Source organism: Rhinopithecus bieti, unplaced genomic scaffold (genome assembly GCF_001698545.2).
Source record: "Rhinopithecus bieti isolate Rb0 unplaced genomic scaffold, ASM169854v2 scaffold_5273, whole genome shotgun sequence".
Taxonomy (NCBI): Eukaryota; Metazoa; Chordata; class Mammalia; order Primates; family Cercopithecidae; genus Rhinopithecus; species Rhinopithecus bieti.
In genome coordinates this window covers 3032557-3055893 of record NW_016805057.1, presented here as the reverse complement: position 1 = coordinate 3055893, position 23337 = coordinate 3032557, and the positions used below count along the sequence as shown (strand labels likewise).

The window sequence follows — 23337 nt, the reverse complement described above, 5'->3', positions numbered from 1 at the left end:
CTAGCAAATGAGGTCTATCCAGCTGTCCCAGAAGGGAGGAGAAAGCCCTAGGTGTCACAGCAGGATAGACGATGTCCTCATTTAACGTCTTTCATATCTAACTGGACATCCATGGTCAGAAGTGAAAAATCACCCCACACAGAAGTGAATGGATGCTATACTCCCCAGACTTCTGGTGGGGTTTAGTTACAGTCCCCTGACACTTTAAGCCAAGGCTTTGCTAAAAACAATGACTGTTTGATATTTAATAGCTGGTCCTGGGGTGAAGACCAGAGACATAAAAAAGGTTAGAACTTTTGCAAATATGGACGAAACTAAACACCATCAAAGCTAGAGCTGCTGGACTTTGATGGAGACCTTTAAATAAATCACAGCTTATTCTGTATGTTATTATAAATGACTTGTGATGTTTTTCAAAAAGCTTTTGTAAAGCACTGAACTTCAGGAACGATATCTCAGCTTTCTTTCTCCTCAATGGCTGGAGAGCAATCTAGGCCACACATGTGAGCCTATGAATCCTTTCCAAATGAAAGCAAGAACAAGTACACAAGCACGGAAAGGAGATAGGTGCATCTAATCCAGCTCATGGATCACACCTGAAGTTTCCCTTGTCCTATACAACCAACTGGTTATTTCCAGCAAAATCCATAAGGGGACCCACATGCTTTTACCGTGCTTTGAACTCTGCAATGTACCTGAGCTTCCCTGGAAGCGGCTGAGTGAGCCCTCCGTTTGGGATACCCAGCCTGCTCCACTAGTTAGCTAGTTTGCCAATACACGTGCTTCCAAACCACCTCATAACAATTTCCCAACATTCCCCTCCTGTCCCACGAAGTCAGGAAATCAAGACCAGCTTCGCTGTTTAGCGAACAGGCTACCATGGAATGCCATGAAGGAAGGCACTGACACTGGGAAGATCTTTTGGCACTGACTCTGAGGAGATCCCTTATGTGGGAGGGAGCAGTCAGGGCTGCTATGGAATAACCAGGAGATTTCCAGCCACCTGGAAGAAGGAAAACTGAGGTGCAATCCCTGAATACTCGTGCTTAACAATTCTCATCTCATTCTAAGGGAAGAAGCCAAAATGTGATTCCTGTGGTGTTTGCCAGGAATATTAACGCAGACAAATGGGGTGTGACTGGTTCTGCTTTCGGAAAATGCAGCAAGTGTGTCAGTCACTGAGGACTTTGGCAGTTATTGTTTTACCAGCATCCCCAAAGTCCTGACACCAAACACACCTTACCACACTGAACAGCGCTGTGGAAACAGGAAGTGCAGTTGAAACACAAATATAGCTTCACTAGAGAGAGGGAAACTTGGGACAGGAAAGGAGATGCGTTCGGATTAAAGGATGAAGAGATGTGTTACCAGGTTAGTCAGGTTACTGCTAATCTTTTCACAGATTGGGTTCCTTTTTGCAGTCCTTTTTGTAAAAGCACATAGAAGAGAATGGAAAGTTCTGAGGTTGCTCAATGAGATATGCAATCTTTCGGTTCTGCCTCACAGGCTTAATTCTAGCCCAGGCTCACATTTAAGGTATCACCCATCTTCAAGTCATCCTGAAAGATCTTGGCTGTCAAAGATTCACATGAAGGCTCCTCAGAGTCTCCATGGCTGGGATGTGTACGCCCTGGTCAGCACTGTAGGATTTTCAGTCTTGGCTGTTATCTGCCAACTGCTGAAATACTTCTCAGAATCAAATTACAGGGCTAAGGGGGACTCCCAAATAGTAACAGGCAGATGGTAAATACAGAGCCTGTTGGATGGTTACAATTGGGAATACTACAACATAAATTTTTGATGATTCTTTCACCCCAACTCTCCTAATATTTCCTAGCCTCTGACCAATAATTTGGTAGTGTGGCAATTTCCAATAAAAAGTATAGCTCTTGAGCTTTTTCTCTGATTTGCTTCATTACACATGCAAGTTGAAACCTCATTTCCTGCAGATGATGCTAACATCAACGCCAAACTACTCAATGAGGTCACCAGAAATTTCTGAACTCACTGTTTCAGGGTTCCTTCCTGCCTGTCTCCTGATTTATTCATTCATTCACTCACTCATTCACCCAATATTTCTTGCATATTTCTATGTTATAGGGCTTGATATATATTGATGACTAAAAAAGACATGTCTCTTCCTTTGTGATGCCTGCTATAATAACTAAAAGCAGACATATCATGAAATCACTACTCATTTGGATAAGTGTTACAAGGGACCTTAATAAAGATGCAGGGGGCAGGGCACGGTGGCTTACGCCTGTAATCCCAGCACTTTGGGAGGCCAAGGCAGGTGAATCACGAGGTCAGGAGATCGAGACCATCCTGGCAAACACGGTAAAACCCTATCTCTACTAAAAATACAAAAAATTAGCCAGGCGTGGTGGCACATGCCTGTAGTCCTAGCTACTCGGGAGGCTGAGGCAGAAGAACCATTTGAACCCGGGAGGCAGAGGTTGCAGTGAGCCGAGATTGTGCCACTGTACTCCAGCCTGGGTGACAGGGTGAGATGCCATCTCGAAAAAAAAAAAAAAAAAAAATGCAGCGATGGCAGATCTACTAGAAGAGGGTGGACCAGAAAGACCTCTCTGAAGGGGTGGCTCCTCATCCAAGACCTACAGGATAAGAAGACGTCAAGCACACAGAGTATGGGAAAGGGCACCCCAGGCAGAGGGAACAGAATGTGTAAAGACCGAATGGTGGAAGGTGGTTTTGATGGGCTGAGGGGGAGAGAGGCCAATGGAGATGATGCATGGTGAGTCTGAGGATAACTGAAGGTAAAGAGGTGGGCACAGAGAGCTCTGTCGGCTAGGGACAGTGAATATTCTCTAAATGCAATGGGGAGCTACTCAAAGGGTTTAGTGGGGAAGACATGATCTGATTTGTATCAGATGGAATGTGAAAATAAATCAAACTAGAGTAGAAGTAGAAAGGGAGGCACTCTGTATGACAAAAACTGCAAAATTCTTCCTAGTAGCCATTATCCACTCCTGCCTTATTATGAGAACTCCAATTTTACTCTGGAGAGCAGCAGGCCCAGTAAAAATTGTATTTCTCACATTCTTTGTAGTTAGGCATGGCCAGGTATAATAATTCTGCCTAATGAGACCTACGTGGAAGTTAGCTGGGAATGGATTTTTGGGCAAGTTTTGCTTTCTTGCTATAATGACGTAACTCCTTCATGTGTCTTTCTTCCTCTTTTCTTACGTGATTTCAGCCTGGAAAAAGAAGATGTGATGGCAAGTGAAGCAGCAGCAACCATCATAGACAACTATCCAGGTAAAGCGAATAGCACCAGAGAGACCTCAGCCCTGGCAGCCTTGAACCACTGGACCAGTGCCAACAAACCCCACATCTGGATTTTACTGTGTCCAAAGAGAAAAATCTTCTATTGTCTCAGATACCGTCTGGCAGAATTTTCTGTTCCTCACACGTGGATGCCATGTCTAACTGACACATCAGGTAACCAAAGCCTGACTTGGGTGGTGGTGGTTACAATGAAGAAGGGTGGGCCGAATTGGGGTATATTTTTGAAGGAAGAAACAACAGGACTTCTTGATGACCTAGATGTCGGTTGTGGTGGTGGGAGATGGCAATTATAAAAAGTACAAGACTTTGGCTTGAGAACTTATGAGAATGGGAAGGAAAAACCAAAAGAGGGGCACGTTTGAAGATCAGAAGCAAGGATTTCATTTTTGATATTTCAAAGTTGAGGTGCCTAAGAGGCAGTCTCTACTCCTGTGGTTTCCAGGAGATAGGATCTTGCTGGCCCTGTTCCACCCCTTCATTCACTCCTTCTCAGGGAGTGATGAGCCAGCCTGCCCAGGGAGAGTGCCTGTTCTGCTCACCTACTCCCTGCTTGGGCATCCAAAGTGTAGCCTCCAGGAATGTGGCTGGGGTCTTCAGTACTGCTTGAAGCTGGATGCTCAACACAATGTCCAGCATTCAGAAGCCAATTATTGCTGTAAATCTCCACATCACTTTCCAATTTGGTTGTTATACCAAAAAGTATTTGTAGTCCCACATGCTACACTTTTCTGTCCACCTCTCAGTTGCTTCAAATATGGGCCAACTTACACCTATATAATGACAGGTAGACATTTCGTGTTCTTTCAGCCACATCATAGGGGCCTCATTGTAATAGGTGCCTCTTTCAATAGTTACTGCCAAAGAAAACGAAGTTCTCGCTCGCCTATTCATGGCTGCCCTCTTATCTTTATTGTTAGAGTCAAGGGTTGAGTCTTCCTTGCCTGTTGGGACTCTAAACTGCATGGGAATTAGAACTTATTTAAAATTGATGCCAGTAAGCAAAAGGTAAACATACAGTAACCATTTCACTGTTCAGGCACATGACTTCTTACTATAACTCTGAAGAAATTGTATTATTAGAATTGTTTTACTGTGCTCTCTCTTATTTTTCTCCACTACCAGTTCACTCTTACCTTCCCTCCATCCACTGATCCATTCTTTCCTTCCCTCCTTTAAAAACTGCTGTTAATGTTGCTTTTCTTTATTCTATCCCTAATAACCTTAAAGTTTCTAGACATACACTGTTAAAGAAAGGGTCATTCCTCAAGCCTGGTGAATCTAGGTAATGTGGTCTGGTATCAATCTGCATAAGGACACAGCAGTCTTATTTTTCCTATTCCTTTTCTTTAAAGACCGATTGGTCTTATACTGGATATTAGATCACTTACCAGAATTTACATTTGGGAATTTGTTATACGATACGCTACGCTGCTGTAAATCCTGTCTTTTGATAAAGTCATATAAGATACTTTTCCATTTAAGATCTCGGTTTTGCCCTGTCTTCCATCCCATCCTGACAGATACATTATTCCTTGTGTTTGCACTGATGAAAGAGGTGATAGGCATTTTGGCACACTACATCACAGAAAATAGTACTTATCTTCAGAATGGAAATATACATCCCACATGTCACTATCGCCCTGCACCTGGTATGGAATGGAGCGTGGCATTGTTACAGTGTCATTCAGTGGCTTTTACCAAGCAAGAGAACATCGGCAGCTGTGATGCATGATGCCGCTGTGACATTAACTACAGACACAGATAGAGTGCCCATAAAAAAAATATACGCCCTTTTTTTGAATAGAGCCCTGGGTAGTTACCCTGACTATTGTTCTAAGAGAAAGCCCCATTTACACCCCTTCATCATTTAGACTCTGGACATAAAAAAAAAAAATCACTGGCATTAAGTAGTTAAGGCAATTTGCTTTCCAAATGAAGAAAGGACAAAAAAAATCCCTGCTCTTGAGTTGCCCATTTTGACAGCCACAGCTCACCCAAATAAAAGATCCTGAGGAGTTTTTCTGATAGTACCCTTTTCCTACACAGAGCCCAAGGAGAACGTGTTCAAGTTTGCTTTCTGCTGTCAGCACTAGGAGGACACAGGGGGCTGTGTGGACAGCCTGCGGGTGAAGGGCGGCGGCCCTGCAGCTATGATATGAACTGTGGTGGGTCCAGCAGGCACAGATGCATCTAGCTGCCCTGCCCTGGTGGCCAGGCTTGCTGTTCTGAGGAAAAGCTACAGAAACGTTGCTCACCTTGAGAAGTAAACTCTCAGGGCAGGGTCCGTGTTCCTCCAAGGTGCCACAGAACATGAAATAGGTTATGAGGTTTGCCATTCAATGTGGAGTAAAAATGGGAGATTATTGAACTACTTACCCCAAATGAAAAAATAAAATTAATCAAAAGAAAAGGCAAAATCACAACAAAAGAGATGGCCCCAACATTTTACTTACATTGAGTGAGAATCCCAGTTAAGGCATTTTGAAATTTTCCTTGGCTTCCTCCATCTCCTGCTCATGTGTGGCTTTTTCATTCATTAGCCGGCGGACGTGGCTGTTGGCTGACTGCACCATGGAATAGAACTGGTTTGCAGAACGCCGATTCACTTCCCCTCGTTCAATCCAGGAAAGCAGCACTGTGATCGCCTCTGAAAACTTGCTATCATCTGGAAATGGAAAACCACCAAGTACAAATCATGCCAAGATGAGAAAATACACTTTATTCTTATTCCTCTCAAAAGACAGAGCATAGTCCAACCTGGTGGATGTGTTTTCAGAACTCAACAAATTAGCTTTCCTGAGACTGACTGCCACATAATCACTTAATTTCTCTTTTCTCATCTAACTTCAGGGCACCATAGAACCACTCAGGAGGTTCACACTCTCATCTGCCAACTCCATGAGCTCAGCTATAGGAGATTTGTTCTGGGCATTCTTAGAAATAAGGTACAGCCTAATTCTTCCACCAAACCTTGTTTTCTCTTTCTTAAGATGGACTTGAAAAACTGTTACTAACCTACTTGGTCTCTACTTCATTTCTTTGTTCCTTTAACAAAAATATTATACAGTATTACCAGTTTTCTGATTTATAGAATCAGCTGAGTTAGTGTTAAAATGTGGAAGAAAGATTGGATTACTTTAAAACTGGTTGTAATGTATGGTACTATCCCTAAGGCAGGTAGTAGGAATAAGCCAATTCTTGTTCTACTATAGTTCAAAACTAATTCCATTTTAGGGCTAATACCATATATTTAATTAGGCTGAAAAACAGAATATTTCCTAGTTTTCCACAAAAGAGAACATGTGTCCTGAGGTGTTCAGTGTTTGCTTTGGATTGCTATGGAAAGCCCATTTGAACCCGGTTTGAGATGTATGTGTGTGGTGTGGGGGTGGGGGACAGGAAGTGGGAAATGCAGTTCCACCTGAAAATAAGTGATAAATTCTATTTCAAAGAAAACAGATTTGCCTACTTGGGAATGGTTACTGGAACAAACCTGTGTTGCGTGGCTTGGAGGTGGAGAAAAAGGAAGTTTGTGGGTGATTAAGTTAATTAGAACTGGAAGTTGTATGTCAGCTGTTATAACATTAATTGATCTGACTATTGCTGAAGGCTCACTGCCTACTTTCCAGGCAAACCTGAGGGGAGAATCCTTTCATTTGTATTCTGCAATCCCTAGAAAATGTGCTTTAGGGAAAAATATCCTACATTTTTACAAGTAAACTAGGTAGACTCTGAATTCTAAAACTCAGGAGCAAAATTAGATTGAAGGATTCAGATTCTTACTCATTCGTTTAAAAAATACTGAGGGCCTACTGTGTGCCAGGCACTGTCCCCTCTACCGGAGGGGCATCGGAGACATCCTTATGTATTGTTTGCATATAAACATACATACAGTCCACATGAATAGACAGGGGGAGATTCATACTTGAGCAAAAGATTTCATTTCACTCAGCAGATTTTAAAATCAATCATTGAGTTCTTATTAGTATTTTACACATCATATGAAACCTTCCCACCATTGAATGCTTTGTAAATTTATAGGGTGCTTTACAAACATCTTTAGTGTCTTTTCTCCCAAAGACCTCCTCCCAGACCAGTACAGCTTCCTTAGTATGGCTGCTGCTTGCCCAGGAGGTGCATGTCCTGAAAGAAGGTAGGGCTGAGCCTAATTCAAGGTCCTGCGGTTGAGCTCTGCCTTCCCCAGGGAAGAAAGCAGCTTTTAGGGATGTGCCCATGCTCAGCCACCATTCTAAGCCCTCTCCTGCTGCACAGCGGCCTTCTAGATTTGGGGATCAAAGCTTTTTTTCTGAGCAAACCTGCCCCCCTGCCATCACACTTTAACCAGAGGAGATAACTGGCCTGGGAGTGCTCACAAAACACGCTGTGAATGACAGACTCAAGTTGCCTTGAAAATCTAAACCCACAGGCACAGAACACACTTACTGAGTATTGTAGCCGCTTATACCATTTTGTTAACTCTGGAATTTCAGTCTAACTTCAACCCTCAGTGAACTCCAGCTGCAATGGTTTCTTATCTCATTTCATGGACTGAAGCGGCTTGTATAAGATAAAATCCATCACACAACTTAACATTACATTCAGTCCATGGAGAGGCCCATAATTTAGCATTATGTTTGTGAGAGGCCCGCTGCCACCGTTACTGGCAGAATAAATTTTGCCTCCCTCCACACTCTCTACCTCTCTTCCCACCAATATATGTTAGGAGAATGGACCTCAGCAAAGACAGCGGAAATAAACTTAATGCTTAGAAGAAATCTTTTTTTTTTTCTTTGAAAAGATAACAACAGAAAAAGAGAACACTGATTTCATGTACTATTTTTTCCCCTTTGCTATGAGTTTCGTGTCTACATAACACAGAGAAAGAAAAATCCTTAACATTTTTGTTATGAGCTTTATAGGGACAGAGTGTAATGCTGTTCTCCTCTTTTCTCATATACAGGTAGTTTTCCTTCTCTTGCTCATGGTGGCTTAGTTCATAGACTAACTTCACTATCAGGAAAAAAACACTTCAATTTTAAAAACATAAGTTTGCTCAAATGGTCTGAAAGCCACATTTTATTGCTTGTCACACCTAGACCTAGAGCACAATACATTCACCAGCAGATTATAGTTTCAGAAAGAGGAAACAATATTCTTAGAATTAAGCCACTGAAAATACACGCTTTCAAAAGTAAGTAGCCAAGAGATTTTCCAACATGTTAACAAGTACTAGGAGGCAGAATTCCATTAGCCTAAAAGAGGAATATAGTTTCATAGACTCCCAATTTCATCTTCATTTGTGAACTTTCTGAAACTGACAGGCCGATATATGATTGATGTACTGACATTCAAATTAAATTAAAAAAACATTAGTTAGGGCATGCTTGATAACTCCAGTCAATATTTGTTGCCATGTAAGAAGTGACTTTAATTTATATTAATTAAGACTAAGCCAGTAACTCCCTCTGGATGGCTACAGGAGGATATTGGGAGCGGTCATTTTCAATACTCAACTGTAAATTCAATTTTGTATTCAGTGGAAAGATCACTGAGAAGGCAGAAAACAATATAAACTAATTTAAACAGGATTTGGATTGCAGCATTATTAAAGCTATTCATGTGGAAAGAAATTAACACTGCTCATAAAAATCACATCAAAGACGCACTTATAAAAATTCCAAATACTTTCTGTGAACATGCTCAGGCATGACTCTGAACGTGGATACAGTTTAGAAGCTAGAATATGCAGATGTGCTTCTTCCACAGTAAGAACTGGGAAACATTGGTATATCATGGAGGGAATATAAATCATTTGCTCATTAGAAATTGCCCACCGTTTTCTAATCAGGATCCTCACAACGTTAATGCACCCGAGTTAATAGACAGGTTCATTCACGAGTCTTGCTTTTTTCCTTTCCATCCGTCCATCCTGCTTCCTTTGCCAGAGCCCTCTTCGTTAAACAGCACGGCATGCCTCCCTGCGTTTGCTCATGCTGTGCACTTATCCTTGGGTCTCTCACACTCCTGGTCCCCCAGGCAGCTCTTATTCTTCCCTGAAGATTCTGCAACCCTAGGATGCATTCGGTGTCTCTTTGCTATGTTTCCACAATACCCCACATATCCTGCTATTAAAGCATTAGTCACTCTGTATAGTAATTGTTGGTTTACAGATCTGTCTCCAGTTTTGAGGGGCTAATATGAGAATAAAATTTCCAAAACGTATTTCAGTCCTCTGGTTACTCTGAGTTTTTCCCTTTGTATTTTATATGTCATTGCACTCTACAGTAGTTCCTCCTTATCCACAGTTTTACCGTCTGGGGTTTCAGTTACTGTAGGTCTCAGTTAACTGTGGTCAACTGCAGACCGAAAATAATAAACGGAAAATTGCAGAAATAAGCAATTCATCCATTTTAAATTGCACACTGTTCTGAATGGCATGATGAAATGTCACGCTGTCTCCCTCTGACCTGGCCGGGATTTGAATCATCCCTTTTCCAGGGTTGACTGTCCATCCACATTGTCTACACTACCTCCCTGTGAATCACTCAGTAGCCACCTGGGTTGCCAGATCCACTGTAATGGTACAGCAGTGTTTGTGTTCAAGTAACCCTTATTTGGCTTAATAATGGCCCCAAAATGCAAGAATAGTGATGCTGGCAATTTGGAAATGTCAAAGAAAGGCCACAAAGTGCTTCCTTTAAGTGAAAAGGTAAAAGTTCTTCACAATAAAGAAAGCAAAAAATTGTATGCTGAGGTTGCTAAAATCTAGGGTAAGAACAATTTATCTATGAAATTGTGAAGAAGTAAAAAGAAGCTTGTGCATAGTATATATAGTGTTCAGTACTATTCATGGTTTCAGGCATCCACTAGGGATCTTGGAATATATCCCCCAAGGATAAGGGGAGACGACTGTATTCCCAAAAGATTCGTAGCAATTAATGCTGGAAAGATACAAATGCAATGGTTAAAAGTTAGGAAACATCATAGTTGATAATAAATATTTAAATTTCATGTCAAAGAGTATTTTCACATATGCCATTATCTACCAGAGATAGATGTTCTCATGACAATTAAGCTGAATGATCCTGTTATATACTTCAGGCTCCAGAAGTCATTATCACTGGCAATGAAAGTTAAGAGTGATGTCAGAGAATCCCACAGAAGCAAGGCCCTCTGCAGTGAGGCACTAAACGGTTTATCAAATAACTCAAAATGTTTTGAAAGCCTTTTTAATTTTGGGAAGGTAATTGCCCTTTCACTTTGTGAGGAGTAAATAATATTAGAGTGATACTATCAGATGTCACCACTGGAATCTACGCCCATCTCATTTCATTTCTGGTTATTTCAGACTTTGTTAACCTCCTTCCCTCTCCTCCATGTTTACTGAGTACTTGGCACACAGTAGGCATTACAAAACTGCATACGGGAGAACTCCTTGCTATTCAAAGACCAGAGGCAGAAGCAGCCTTTGCGAGCTTGTTAAAAATGCAGACTCAGCCTTTCTCACACCTCCAGAATTGGAATCTGCATTTTACTCCAGGTGATTTCTATGCACATGGAGGTTTGAGAAGCACTGAATTAAGGACTCAGTGAAGGCCAGGTAAACTGGTTAGAAGCTGACCAAAGTTAAGAGATAATGAAAACCTGAAGTGGAAAGCAGCAGCTGAGATAGCAGAGACTTTCAAAAGGAATAGATGTGATTCTTAAGAGCTTTGTGAGTCTCTATCCCTGTCCCTATGACCAATTAAATAGCTGTCACTTCTATTCAGGAAAAAAAAAAGTGTTCAAGACTTGGAAATGGGCATAGAGACTACTACAGAACCTTACTATGGAATGCTGGGCATGAATTACCTAATTCTACAGGAGGAAACTTTCTTTGGCTAATCTCTGACTAGGCTATTTTACAACTTTGTAGGAGTAGAACATAAATTGTGGCAAACTGATTACAATACAAATAATTCCTCTCTGTAACAATGCAAATTAATTTTTGTTCAGTAGAAAGCGTAAATCTTTATAAAGTGAATTCTCCTTTGAAACAGTTTTAACATTTTCTTGGTCTCCTCATTAATTCTTGAGTTAAATAAAATCATTGGCACATGTTCATTTTATATTTGTAAGACAGTCATGATTTCACTGCCACAGTATCCTTTAACAAAAGACAGGGCCCATGCTACAGTCACATCTGAAAGTCCAGGGCATGGCACAAAGTGGTGGGTACCTGGTGAATTTTAATTAAACTGATACATAGATAATGATGGGGAAAAGGAACCAAATTGGAAGTGTTTTTTGTTTTTGTTTTTGAGATGGAATTTTGCTCTTGTTGCCCAGGCTGGAGTGCAATGGCGCGATCTCGGCTCACTGCAACCTCCAACTCCAGGGTTCAAGTGATTCTTCTGCCTCAGCCTCCTGAGTAGCTGGGATTACGGGCAAGCACCACCACACCTGGCTAATTTTGTATTTTTAGAAGAGATGGGGTTTCTCCATGTTGGTCAGGCTAGTCTCGAACTCCCAACCTCAGGTGATCCACCCACTTGGGCCTCCCAAAGGGCTGGGATTACAGGTGTGAGCCACCACACCTGGCCGTTAAGTGGTTTTTTCCTCCCACTTTGTGTGCACAGGAAGAGGCAGCCCTGAATTTCGAACAATAGATGGGATAAGAGCCCAGCTGGGAGCACTGAATATGAAACTTAGGTGGACTATAGTTTCCTTATTTACACCTGGGTCTATAAAGGAACAATGAGGAGACAGGGATTTTATGTTTGAACAGAACGTGGGAAAACAAGGAAGACAATCTAAAATGCTTTTCTTTCCAAAGAAATGGAGGGACACACACATGTGTACACACATACACACACAAGTAAAGGTGTGTCTGTAGTTATCACTGATTTCTGGCTCCAAAGATAGCTGGAAATTGCTCACAGTATACAGTCACATAGTCATCTAAGCAGATTTGGAATTTCAGTATGGTCAAAGCATTGCTGCTATCACAATCCCCAAATTTCTGTACATGTCCCTAAACAAGTCTTCTTTTCCTGGCTGCTCAATTAACCCTGCATCAACTAACCAGATCACAGACAGCATAAAAGGCTAAACAAACAGGTAATGTTCCCTTCTACCCCCAAAACACACATGCAATCTTCTTAACTAGTTAGTAGCTGTAAAAATGAGAAAATTAAGGTGGCAATATGAAAATGCACCGATTATTCCTGCTTCAGGGTCAAGCAAAATGTTTCTAAATAAAATGGCCTATCTTACCTCTATGAAGGTCAATAACACATAAGGAAATAATTTGCAAACAGGCTCCTATGTTTCATATTTCCGTTGCCCTATGAAGGAAGCCTGGCTTTTAGCTAATGGGACATCTACTTGGCTCATAACATTATTGATTTTTACTTTCATGGAACCATAAATATTGACAACCATCTCAGCAAAATGCTGGTACCACATCTGCCCCTTCCTCTGTCTGGCAGGCTGACATGGGGCCATTCTATATGCAAATCAGAGTCCAGTTCTCTGGAAATTATAAATGTTGATCCCAGGAGGATGGTATTCTTGTTGACACATTAGGGAATCCCAAAGGCCCTGCTTGCAAGGCTTTGTCAGGACTTCACCTGATTCAGAGAGAAACTCTTCATTTCATCACAAAATGAAAGATTATGTGAAGCTTTCTAAGGGGGTAAAAAGTATACAAAAACTTTTAAATGCTCTTGCCAAGAGAAATCCCAGAGAATTAGAATATAATCCTTCCTCACTGTCTAATCAATCTCTTCCTTCCACAGTCCAAACACAGGGTTCCTCCAGGGGTGGATGGTCTGTGTTAGACACACTGAAATTCATTATCTCATCTGCCTGGTGCCACTGTTTCCAATAAAGTGTAATTATGGTGTTATTGAGCTCCATCTCACTTTCTCAAAGCCATGCTATAAACTTTGGGTTTCTGAGCAGTTACTTCCCAGTCGGTCTTCATTAAGTTGAACTGTCTCACAATGATGTCTATTTAACCAGCAGGATGCCTACTAATTTTCTTTTTTAGAATTTGTATTAATGTAACACGCACTGGGTGACTCCATGTCTTAGACACTACATAAACACAACAGTGTTACCTCTGGTTTCAGAAGGTCAAGTAGCCAGTGAATGGGATAACCTGGTCCCGGAAGATCCTCCCTCTCTCACTCCGGCACTGCCCATCTGGGCTGGCTCTCTTCCCTGCAACAGCACTTTGCACTTCCCACATATAACAGCGGGATTAGTATATTTATTATAATAGTGCACTATTATAAGTGGCAAACGCAAGGTGATTTGTTATTGCCTCCGTCACTCAAGACACCTAAACTCTTTGAGGCAGGGGCTTGTTCACTGTTGTCCTTTCCACCACTGGCTAGGACAGTGCCAGGCATATGGTAAAATACTGATTAACGAATACTTCTAGAGTGATTGGAAGGATGGCTGAGCACACATCACATCATTTCCATGTACATCTGGTCATGCCCAGTAGAACCACTGGCCAGAAATTCAATGTGCTTATAGATCCAAATAGCAGAAGAAGAGAGAGAAGAATTATTTTACTGAGCACCTACTATGTGCACAGTTTTCACATTGGACAGGACATGGAGAGGGCATTGTGGGTCATAAGAAAGACTTGGTTTGTACAGATTTTGCTAAATAAAGCTGATTTTCAAAGAGAAAATTGTAAGAATAAACAAGTATGATAGAAAATAGAAGAAAAGTATCTGTAATAAATCTAAGATAGTAAGATTTCTCAGGGGAGGAAAAAAATCAAATCCAATTAGGTATTTTCAGATTGCATTTCCATTTCCTCTCTGACACAGATTTCTTTACCTTAGGTCTTGACTGTATTTTATGTCCCCACATCAATGAAATCATCTTCAGGGAAACAGTGTCCTCAGCTCCTCCTGTCTGGCTTTGCAACAATATAAGGAGCATGGAGTGGATTTCCTCTCTAAGGCAGTCAATTTCCTAAGCAATTAAATGCTGTTTATATTCCAAACTCTATGCTTGGGTTGAAATTGTCAAGCTTGATATTACCTGACTCTTGCCTAAGATGTGTCCCCAGCTAGTTCATTCTACTGTAACAGCCATCTATTAAGATTTCCAATCTGTTCTTTCCTCAAGGGATCACACAGTACTTGGCAAAGGTACAGCTTCTGAATTCTGCAAATTATACTCATCTATATAAATATATACTTTTGAAATGGCAAGGCTTGCAAATTACTTTACCAAATTGACATCCCAATCTGTTATCCTCTAAAAGGAGAGGCAAATGCCACATACTTCATACGTGCGGAGACACTTCCGTACTGGGTTCTTAAAAACAACATAACTAGATGATACACTTTTATGAAATTCCTCCAGGAGGTCACAGATCAAGGTGCTAGTTTTTGTCACTTCTCAGTGTGGACAAACTGAATACAGTTAGTCTGTAGATCATAATCTGCTACCACAATACATTGGATATTAAAGAAAAATTATTGTTCCAGTGAACACTCCTTGTTGAGAACATTGCTGCTATATCTCATTTTGGCCACTCCTTGTGGTTTCTAGGCTGGAGGGAAAAGTGAAATGATGTCTGTATCTGCACTGCATATGCCCTTTATTAAAGGGACAGCTATGGCCTATGTATTCACATCGGTAAGACATGGCTTCTCAAAGCAGCAGAACACACCACAAGAGCCTCAGCAAGAAGCATTCCTTGGTTACAGTGCGGGTATTTCAGTGGCAACTGCAGTTGATTAAGGATTCTCAAGCCCTGGATGGAAGATTGGAAGCACAGCGCCCCCGCCGCCACCTTTTTTTTTTTTTTAAAGTGTAGAATGTCAACTTCCTATCTTCTTAAAATAGGTGTTAGGCAGCTTTTCATACATTTTTCTTAGTGAAAACATCCAATCCACTTTATACACTGCCAGCAATACACCAGTTATGTTCTAAAACACTTGAAGGACCAATCACATCCCTCTTCTTGTCAGAAATCTGTTATGGCTTCTCCACTGTTTACGGAATAAAACCAAATTCCAGCAATAGCCTTCGGGGCTCTGCCATCTGGCCCAGACTGCCATTCCAGCTTTACCTCGCTCTAGAAAGGCAGCTTCTATGCTGAATTCCTTTCTGCTTCTGTGGGATTTTATTCTTAGGTTTCCAGCCTCTAACTAGAATGCCTTTATGCCTCTTTTCTTCCTGGGGGGAAAAAAAATCTAGTTTATTCTGCAAATTTCAAATTATGCCTCCTGCATAAAGACTTTCTTGACACTTTCATCAACATTATTTGCACTGGCCCCTGAATGCCCAAAGCATGTTGCATATACGTTGGTTGACAATCATGCCACTGACTTGGTATTACAGTTAATTGTTGATCTGTAGACACCCACATGTGGCCGGCAACTGTGACTTACGTTCTCTCATCAAATCCTGACAGCACTCAATGACCTGAGGAGGGTCTGACCATCATTTTCCTGTAAAATGCCCATATATTTGCTCAGCTCACACAACTTTGGTCAGTAATAGAACTGAATTCACACGTCATCCTAACTTCAAAATCTGGCATCACTGTAGTTCGCGGGGGCAGGTACTAGAGCCTTCCTATGTCTTTATTTCCCACAGCGTGAGACACCAGGGAGGGCCTCAGAAAACATTAGAAGAAATAAAACATACTCTCTTCTCTTGCTCGTCGTCCTGTAAATGTTGCATGTGTCCCCTCAACTGCATCTCTGAAGACAGGGATCCCATGCTGTGTTTCTTTTCTATCCTCGATGGACCCCAGCACCATGTCTGCAATTTTGCCTGACGAAGGCTTTCGGAGTCTGGTAAACATGCACGCTCTACAGGGCTGCAGGAACACTAAGAACGCCCCACCAATGGCACAAATACTTGCCTGGCTCATTCAACACTGGGTCAGAATAGCCTGCTTTGGGGACCTTTCTGTCCCCTCATTTAGTGAGTTTTGTTGAGTGACTACATATCCACTTTAATGGAGAACATCGGTGAGCATTCTGGAAAGGGGCAGGGTTCTGTCCCAGGCACAAGATGAAGCCCAGGTGTCTGCAGCTTCCAGGGACCTCCCAGCTACCCCACCCCAGCTCTGTAAAGAGTCTGTGCTTACACCGGACTCTTCCAGCCGTCTTAAGGCATAGCAGACATTGTGCTGAAGGGAAATGGCGAAGAGGCAGGAGAAACGCACAGGGGTTCTGTGTCTGGGGATCCCTGTGCAGGAAGAAAAGCCAGCGTGGGTGGCCCATACCTTTCAGCTTTTCAGCTAGCAGAGCGGCTTCGTGCTCTGAGTAGTGCATTATGGCGGGCGGGGATGGGGGCCGGAGCCGGTCCTCCTCCAGCTTGCGCCGGTGCCGCTCCTCCCGCGCACGCATCCTCTGCTTGCATTCCCACTCATAGAAGTCATCCCTGGCCTGGGCAAAGTCCACATGAAGGCGGCCTGAATCCTTTTTGTCGGTGCTAGACCCTAATCGCATCCTGTAACCTGAAACCAATGGAAACTCCGGTCACACCATAATGTCACAATGGCCACATGTTTTTGGTCCTGACCTTCAAGGCACACTTAGGCAAATGCTCACTTATTTCTTTGCTGTCACTAGGGATACATTTCCCATAGGAGGCGGGAAACAATTATCCTCTTCCCCAGCAATCTTGAAGCTTTGTAAAGTTAGGCCTATTACAGGTTTGGGGATAAGCGCACCTTGGAGAGTTGTCTCCGAGGGCTGCTTACCCATCTTCCAAACCAGTATCCCCAAGAGAAGATGATCTCAAGAACTAGGGTCTTATCATGATCATTCCTTCTTCTCCCTGGCTTCTAGGAAGCTCAGAAACAAATTTGGCATGAAACATTTTTTTTTCTCTATTTTTTTATGTTCTTGGTTTTATTATATTTTCAGTTTACTATAATTCTATTGTATAGGTGAAATATGAGTAAATAAAGAGCATCTATGATATTTAAAAAGATCTACAAAGTGAATTCCAGAACACCTCACTCACAGGCTATTGCTACATTCCCCAGAAAATGCTGCTGCTCAATTCTCTCTCAGCAGCTGCCACAGCCACAATTACCAAGGCAATTTTGCAACGCTGTTTTATTTCCACTTATCCTCTGGGGCACGCGGGAGAATATTTTACCTGCAATCAAGAGGCCTCACCGCTGCCTTCCTCACAGCCCTGCAGCACCTCATCTGGTATGCATCACCACACAAATTGTTCATGTAATATTTTAAGGCCACAGGAGCCTGGTGCAAGAGCCCAGAGCTAGACAAAGAAAAAAATGGGCCTGGAAATCTTTGGGGGATTCACTGTGAGCTACCCAACTTATATAAAGATTATGAGCAGAAAGTTGATCTGAGAAATCAACACTAACAGAACTGAAACCAGTCAGCTGGCCTAACTTCAAATGAAGAAGAATTGACTTTGAGGTTGCTCTTCAGTTTGGGTTACTCAGATTTTCAGAACATAAATCCAGGTCCCAGCAGGACCACGGCTGCTGGGGGCTGCCAGAGGAGAGAACAACATAAGCACTTTTCCAGTGTGGGGGCTTTGCAAATGAGATACAGCTGTAAAATGCTAGGCTGCACTGTGCTGATGTTCAAGATCTCATGGTAGATTTCAATGGATTATTTTAGCATTTGGGGATAAAACTCAGCTGAAAATCTCTGTAGAGGCTGGCTCCTCCCCAGGAGGCCACTTCACACCTTTGAAAGTTACAAGTAAGATATTGACCTCACATCTGGTTTCTGCAATGCCACGGAACCCTTCTCAGTGCTAGATTTTCAAGTGTTATCTAAAAATGGGAAGACATAGCAATACCAATCAAAACCAAAAACATCCTATCACAGATGTGCAGAATTAATTGCAAAAGCAAAATGTATCTTGGTTGTGGGCCACGGGAACTCAACAAGTCAACAGGCCACAGGGATACAGGCATAACAGTTGAGCAGGCAAGACTGTTTCAACTGGCCAGCTATCCCAACTGGCCAAGCACCTTTCCCCTGCTCATTGTCCAGAGAATCCGTTTTCAAACATTTCTTGCTCCAGAAACACCCTCACTTTCACAGAAACATCATCATTAAGGACTTAAAAGAGACCCTGATGAGGCCGAGTCTAAAATTAGCTAGGCCTTCAAATGTGAATGTGGTCCTAAAATTAGACAGGCCTTCCAGCTGGGCTTGGGCTTGCTGGAGCCCACACACAGGAGGGGCCGCCTGACTTCCTTCCTGCCTTTCCAGTTAATTGGCCTTGCAGATCTTCCTAGGACTGATGCTGCAGCCTCTCAAGGGCAGGGAGGCAGAGTTAGGAGGCTCTTCTGCACCCAGGTAGGGAGGCTGGAGGTGAGGCTTAGCTGTGTTCTCCTCTTACAGTAATGGGGCAGACCAAGGAGCAATCAGGGCTTGCTGAGGGAAGCAGGACCAGCGCCCAGGCTGGAAAATCATAGGATCAAGGTATAATCAATCAAGGAGCACCTTTCATATGCCTAAATTTGGGACTGTTCATCTTTGTCAGTGTCTTATGAGGCTTCTGATTGGGTGTGAACATTGTGTGGTATTAGAGTTGAAACGGGCCTTTGATTTACTCTAACCTTCTCATTTAATCAAGTAGGGTAAAGAATACAGTCGACCTGTGAACATGGGTTTAATCTGTGCAGGTCCTCTTATAGGTGGATTTTTTCCAACCAAATGTGTATCCAAAATATTGTATTTGAGGGATGTGAAACCCACATATATGGAGGGCTGACTTTTCATATACATGAGGGTTCCGCAGGATTATATACATGGGGCAGGAGCGGGGGTTCCTGGGACCAGTCCTCTGAGTGTACTGAGGGATGACTGCAGTTTTATTGGTACAGCTGTGATTAGAACCCAGGTCCCCCAGGACAGGGTACTTGAGATAGAAAAATCAGTCCTTCTTTATCATGATCAGGATATTTGTGTTAAAAACAACCATTTCCTGAATGGTTTCTATGTTGCAGGTGCCCTGCTAAGCACTTACTATCATTATTTGATTTATTCTTCCTCACAGTCCTACGAGGTCATACTATTACTATCTTTATTTTGCAGATGAGAAAACAGAGGCAGGCTCTAGACCATGAAACTCAGTGCCATGAACTCACCAGAAACCCCATTGTCTAACAGTGGATTGTGTGTTATGAAATGTCTTCATTCTACGCTTTGTCTTCCTTCTCCATTTTGAATTGCTTTTAGTTTTTATTTTCTACTTTGTAAGGTTTCACTGAAATAAGGGGTTTTAAAGTTCTCCATATCACTATCTACCTCAGGAGAGTCTCTGCACTGCTGGAATAACCTCAAGGCTTCTGAGGTTTACACAGAATTTCGTGGCAATAGAGGCGGACTGCAGAAATTAAGTGAAACCTGGCAGGAATGTTCAGATAGGTATCCCCAACACCACCCCCTACCCCTATTGTTTTCCCATCTTCCCTTATCAGCTTTGCCTCAGGAATAGGGAGGTGAAATGCAGAGGGACGACTGAAAAATGGAGGTGGGGAGTGTGAGGGAAGGGCAGTGAGTTCAGTCTAAGAATGCGTCCTTCCAAAACCAGCCCCTAATTCTTAGATTTGGCAAGGCCTTGTGGACAGACTCCATCCACTTGGCCCAACACCCACAGATGGGAAGGCAGCACTAGGCCTAATCTCAGTATCTGTAAAAATCGCCTATAAAAATTGGCACCAAAGGACAAGGCTTAATGAACCACCAACGAGGCAATGATACTGTGCCTTCTCCTAGGGCCCCTAAGCTACTTTCCTGCAGGGAACTGACCTTGCTTTGGTACCCTGGTGTCCAGAAAGTGAATCCACTTCCAAAAACCTGAAATTATTCTGAGAGAGTACTTTACTCTCCCAGAGGATTACATCCAGTAAGAATAATGGTCCTTAGTACTCATAATATTGCTTCTCATCTAATAAGCACTTGAGAACATTAATTAGAAACTCGATGGAATTCCTAAAGACTGGATGGTGGGAAATTGCTCCTGCAGTGAGGTACCTTCACAGACTTAGCACAGAGCTTCTGGCAGCCAAGGAAGAAGGCAGAATTCCTCCTTTTCCAGCCCCAAACTATGAAGACTTTATTTTGCATTAAGGCCAAAGGGAATAAGCTCATATTAACATCACAAAACATAACAAAATGCCTAGAAAACTCCTTATGTAATGCAAAGTACCAGAAAGGTAAATGGCTTTATCAACCATGAATTCCTCTGCAAAGCGAATGTGACAAAAATTCTTCTTGCTTTTCCGAATTGCTGTAATATCACCGCACTGCTCAAAGACTTCTTGAATAATTTCCTCAGTAGCATTTTCCGGTAATCCTCCAACAAACACAGTCTTACACCCAGGAGGTCGTTCTCTTGTGGAAGGAGGCGGAAGATCTAATAATCACAACAAAACAGAAAGTTTTGTCTTTCATTTATTTGCTCTCTCTGGTTCTCCCGGCAAAACTAAAGCTTGCAGAGGAGCTTTCTCCAGACTGAGTGACGATAAATTTCTGTGCCAACTTACATTTATCCCAGGCTGTCTTGTTTCTAAGTTCCTCTCCCCTCCCACTCCCAACCTTTACTTTCTGTGTTTATTGCTACACAGAGTGGCTATATGCTTGTCCATGAACAAAGGTAAAGCAAATGTTTGCGTAATTTCATTTCTCCTTTATACTACAGAAGCCCAGAAAAAACTTCCCAAAGTACAAAACGTGATGAAATGACAACATGATGAGGAACCTCAGCGTGTTATCTGCTTTGTCTTGTTTCCAGATAAAGGAGCGGCAAAGCAGAATACAGGAAGCATAACCTACCAAAGCACGCACAATACTTACTTGGCTGTGCAACACCGGGCCTGAAAAAAACACTTTGTTATTATTCACATTTAAATGCGCAAACTATTAAATTTTGGGGAGGCTGTATGAAAAGATAAAATGTACACTCTTGCAACATTTTACCTAGTTTATATGTAGATTACTAAAGCAGTCTCCTGAAAAGTCCACTTAAAAAAGGCAACACTGATTAATATGGACAAAAAAAAAAAAGTCCTAGCTTTTTTAGCCCATAAACTTAGTATCTGAGGCAAAATTAAAAAATGCAATTCTGGCCCATTTACTTCATCAAATGTATGTTTCCTTCAAGCAAATGCAATTTGGTCCAGAAGCTCTGAGATGCAGGCTCCCCTCTCCTCAGCCCCCAAATTGCTAACTGTCAAATTAATTCAATTTTCCATCTAGCAAAACACATTTCAGAGTTTTTCTCCCACATTTGTGAAGATGGATAGAAGTGCTCACATATTTCACACTGTGTTCTCCAGCAAACACTAGGCTTCACTGCATGCAAAAAGTCTTACCGCCAGATACACATCCCCAAATCCCATGTACTGGCTTGATAGTGGGGATTCAGCTTCTGGACAGACACGTGGCCACATCCCTGTATATTTATTCTAATCGAGAGACAAAAGGCCTTCTGTAGAACGGATCCCCACTCTGTGCATTTACGTGAGTCACATCTGAAAATGACTTCAATGCCATTTTAAAATTTAAAAAGAAAACAATTTAAAATGAGCAAATAGTTCTCATAGGCGTTACTCACTTGGATTTTGAGGAAAAAGAGTGCAGCTTTTGCAGTGGATGATTTCTTTGACAACAGCCACTTCTGTTGGTGGTGGGGGAGGTACCAGTCCAAGGCCTGGGATCATTGGGTTAATGGGGGTGATTCCAGTCATCATGTTGAGGCTTGGATCAAAGCCTGGGACACAGATTGAGTCTGTAAAGTATACAAGATAACATTTTGACAGGAGACTAAATCCATTTTGTTGTTGTTTTGCCATTTTCCTGCAAAGATGATTTGACTTTATACTTTCTATTTTTCAGGAATTTCTCCTGGCATAAGATGTAATATTATAGAAAGCTATGCCAGAAGGGTAAAGAGAAAAAAAGGAAAAGATGAACATAGAAAAACACAAAGGAAACTACATTACTTAAAATATTAATACAACAGAAAGAACACAGCATATTGAAGTGTAAAAGCATGCACCGTGAAGCTTCACTATTACTGTGAATGCAATTTTCTATTTCTTAACATTGGTGTATTGTTTATACCACCTTATGACCCAGAATATAGGAAGAATATCATTTAACATTGAAGTGCCCTGTGAATCTAATTGTCAACGTAGTTTCATCAAAAGAGCCTTCTTACCCAAGTGACCTAGATTTAGGAAAGTTCAATTTATATGTGCATACTTTATAATGATGTATTCAGGTCCCACCTAACCTATTTCCCCCGAAATTAAAAAAAAAGCAAAACAAAGAGTGATTACAATTCCTATGGCTGGGTTAGATACATGCAGGCATAAAATTAGCTATATACATTTCTGGATTCTATTGGATAATTGCACTTTCTTCCTATAATTTAGTCAACAAATAATTGACCCACCCTTTTGAAATCTTTAGGCCCTGTATTAAAACGCACACACACAAACTTGAAAATAGAAATCGAAAGTGTGCAAAACAAATGGGTTTTCCAGCAAAACACTGTTTTTTTTTTTTTTTTTAGTGTGATAATGAAGCAAGTGATTTCAAAGGTGACATACAGACACTAATAAGTAAGACCTTTCTAACAGCAGGGACTATGAAAACACCGTACTGAGTAGCCACAAGGGGATCCCATTCAGGAGGGTTTCCCTGTTGGCAGAAAACAGTCTCACGGGTGGCGTGAAAATGTTCCCAGGTAGACAGGCCAGGACAGATCATGGTGCCCTCCTCTACTCTGCAAGGATGAAACTTCCTTCTTGTCTTATACTCTCTTATCTTCTCCCTCCTCATCTTACATCATTTTCATTCTTCCTTCCTGCCCATCCCCCCGCCACCCCTACAGCCCCTTGTACAGTTCTCCTGTACAGCCTGTGCCTTAGGCCTCTACATGGTCTCACTCTTTGCTTACCTGTGCTGAAAGGCTGGAGGAGCCCAGAAGCAGATGTAAGGATAACCACACCCTTTGTTTACTAAGAAGCTCCAGAGGATACAGAAGGTC

General features: G+C 42.0%; 1 protein-coding gene across 1 annotated transcript in view; it reads right to left on the bottom strand.

The window, feature by feature from the left end:
- The window catches only part of ENOX1 (ecto-NOX disulfide-thiol exchanger 1), a 251289-nt gene that overhangs the window by 139408 nt on the left and 88544 nt on the right, over positions 1–23337 (bottom strand). The window contains 5 exon segments of the mRNA XM_017871019.1: positions 5763–5792; positions 5795–5974; positions 16562–16795; positions 20491–20697; positions 21898–22071. Of these exon segments, the coding sequence (XP_017726508.1) occupies positions 5763–5792; positions 5795–5974; positions 16562–16795; positions 20491–20697; positions 21898–22071 (825 nt within the window).